The sequence below is a fragment of the Pteropus vampyrus genome, unplaced genomic scaffold (assembly GCF_000151845.1).
Source record: "Pteropus vampyrus isolate Shadow unplaced genomic scaffold, Pvam_2.0 Scaffold23, whole genome shotgun sequence".
Taxonomy (NCBI): Eukaryota; Metazoa; Chordata; class Mammalia; order Chiroptera; family Pteropodidae; genus Pteropus; species Pteropus vampyrus.
In genome coordinates this window covers 72,390-74,632 of record NW_011888804.1, presented here as the reverse complement: position 1 = coordinate 74,632, position 2,243 = coordinate 72,390, and the positions used below count along the sequence as shown (strand labels likewise).

Sequence of the window (2,243 nt, the reverse complement as noted above, 5' to 3'; positions counted from 1 at the left end):
TCACCGCCCTACGTCACTGCCCTCTGAGCTCAGGTCCCAGTACTGTCTTTTATGGCAGAGGATCTAGTTTAGAATCACACTTTGGATTTAGTCGGCACATGTGTTTGGTCTGCTTCATTCAGGGACAATCTCTCAGTCTTTTGTTGACTTTCATGACCTTGACACTTAAAACTGTTACACACCAATTCCTTTGGTGGAATGCCCCTCGGGTCGGCTCTGTCTGGCGTTTTCCCAAGATCAGGCGCAGCTCGTGCGTCTCTGGCAGTTACTTCACAGAAGTGCGATCTTGGCCTGCCCCTTCCTCTAAGCCCCTAGGGGTCCCATGCACTTTTGTGGCTTTAACTGCTATCCCTAAATGAATGTAAGTGGCTGGGGCCTCTCCCAGCACAGCCAAACGACATGTAGCGGGCTACTCCGTGTCATCATTCCAACGTCTGGAAGACGACTCTACCCTGTGCCTGACACCGAGATCCTGCCCCTCCCCCCGGCCCACCCTCCAGGCAACTACGACTCGGGGGTCACCCTTGACTTGCCCCTGTGTCCTCACACTTCGCGTCTAGTCCTTCAGCAGCCCTGTGGGCCCCGTCTTTTAGGCAGCAGGAGAGTCCGGCCATGGGTCGCCCCCATTGGCAGCGCCGGTTCCTAGAGACGGCCCCATGCCCGAAGCACGTCTGTTTTGCAGGGGTCCCCGCCCGAGCCCCCGCCCCACCCCCTGTCAGGGATTTGTATCTGTTTTGTTTGCTGCTGTATTCCCAGCACCCAGAGCAGTGCCTGACAGGCCAAACACCTGTCCATTTTACTGGTAGAATATTTGTAAAAGCGCCCATTCTCATCATTCGTGGTCGACCTGTTCTGTAAAGTCTCCGTGAGCACCGAGTCACTGCTCTGGGGGAGACCAGGACGAGCTTCCTGCGGGCCTCTGCTCACATTTGTCAGCCGGTCACTATGTCACCTGTTTTATGTGTTTCCGTTGAAGGACACCTGATTTAACACGTATCGTTGATTCATGACATTGAGCTCACCGTCAGCAGCACTGTCCCTCAGGCCCTGAGCAAAGGTTATGCGGCACATGAATCAGCTCCGTAAGGCACGTCACAGCCTTCCCGCGCTCAGGGACACCGGGCAGCGCGTCAGCAGCACACCTGGGCCATTTTAAACAGCAGAATCACCAACCAAAAGCACAGAAATGAGAGGAAAGTGGCCTTAGACCACAAAAAAGGCTCTTGTTTACAGTGTGAGCTGAAACAAGACTGCAGAGTGTCACCTTGTTCCACCTCGGCTGGAACACTGCACGCTGGTGACTCAGAATTCTTGACACTCCAAATGTCTGCAAACGACTGAAAAACGCGAGTGTTGATTTCGGGTTAGGAATGACTTTTGCAGTGAATTTGCAGTTGTGAATCCACAGATAACGAGGTTGGCCGTATCTGTTGGATGAGTGAAGGGACAAAGTGTGACAGAGTTTGAGCTGCCAGGCTTCAGAGCTCTGGACACAGAAGTCACCATTATCCTTACTTACTCTTTGTAGGGAGAAGTCATAAAGTGGTATGTGTTTTTAATATCCTTTTGGGGAGAGCAGATCGGCCACAAGGTTAAGAAGATTTGTGATTGGTAAGAAAAACTTCATTTCGTTGATTTTTTTTGTGTTTGGTAACCTCTAGTTTTCCTTAAATGTCCCTCTGTGTCTGAGAAGCACAGTGGGTGCGAAGGCTGCTGGGTTTTGTCATCTAACACCTTTGCTGTGATGTCATGTTTTTAAACATTTAATTTGTCATCTGTTGCCAGTGCGATACTCAATTTAAAAGTAGAGGCCATGTCGATACCTTTCCCAGATTGGGGTGTGTTTGTTGTTGTCGTGTTTTTTTTTTTTTTTCCGAAATCAAGGCTTAAGATCAATTGGAGAAAGAATCGAACGAATTCGAATATTTTGTGTCTTCCCGTTGCTTTTAGCTGCCTGTGGGCTTGTCTGTCATCACGATGGTTCATCTTTGGTTGAACCCACGGCAGGTTTCTCTTTTGGGGGAGGGGCGGGGTGTGGGCTCTGAGTGGGCCTTTTGGGATTCAGAGCCGGGCTTTGCCACTCGCTCTCTGAGCAACCGCTGGCAAGTCACCAAATCACGGTTTCCTCATCTGTAAACAGGAGGTGGCAGTTCCGTTGTCACAGGGCCATTAGGACTCAGGATGGGGGTGAAAGACTCCAGCAGTCATTAAATATGTCACAACAAGAATCTGTCTGTGACTTA

At 50.4% G+C, this 2,243-nt stretch overlaps 1 protein-coding gene across 1 annotated transcript in view; it reads left to right on the top strand.

The window, feature by feature from the left end:
• Positions 1-1,636, top strand: part of LOC111736945 (V-type proton ATPase 116 kDa subunit a-like) — a 9,833-nt gene extending 8,197 nt beyond the window's left edge. Inside the window, exon 6 of the mRNA XM_023528168.1 lies at positions 1,529-1,636. Coding sequence (XP_023383936.1) covers positions 1,529-1,615 — 87 coding nt within the window. The 3' untranslated portion in view covers positions 1,616-1,636. The remainder of the gene's footprint in view (positions 1-1,528) is intronic.
• The last annotated feature ends 607 nt before the right edge of the window (positions 1,637-2,243 follow it).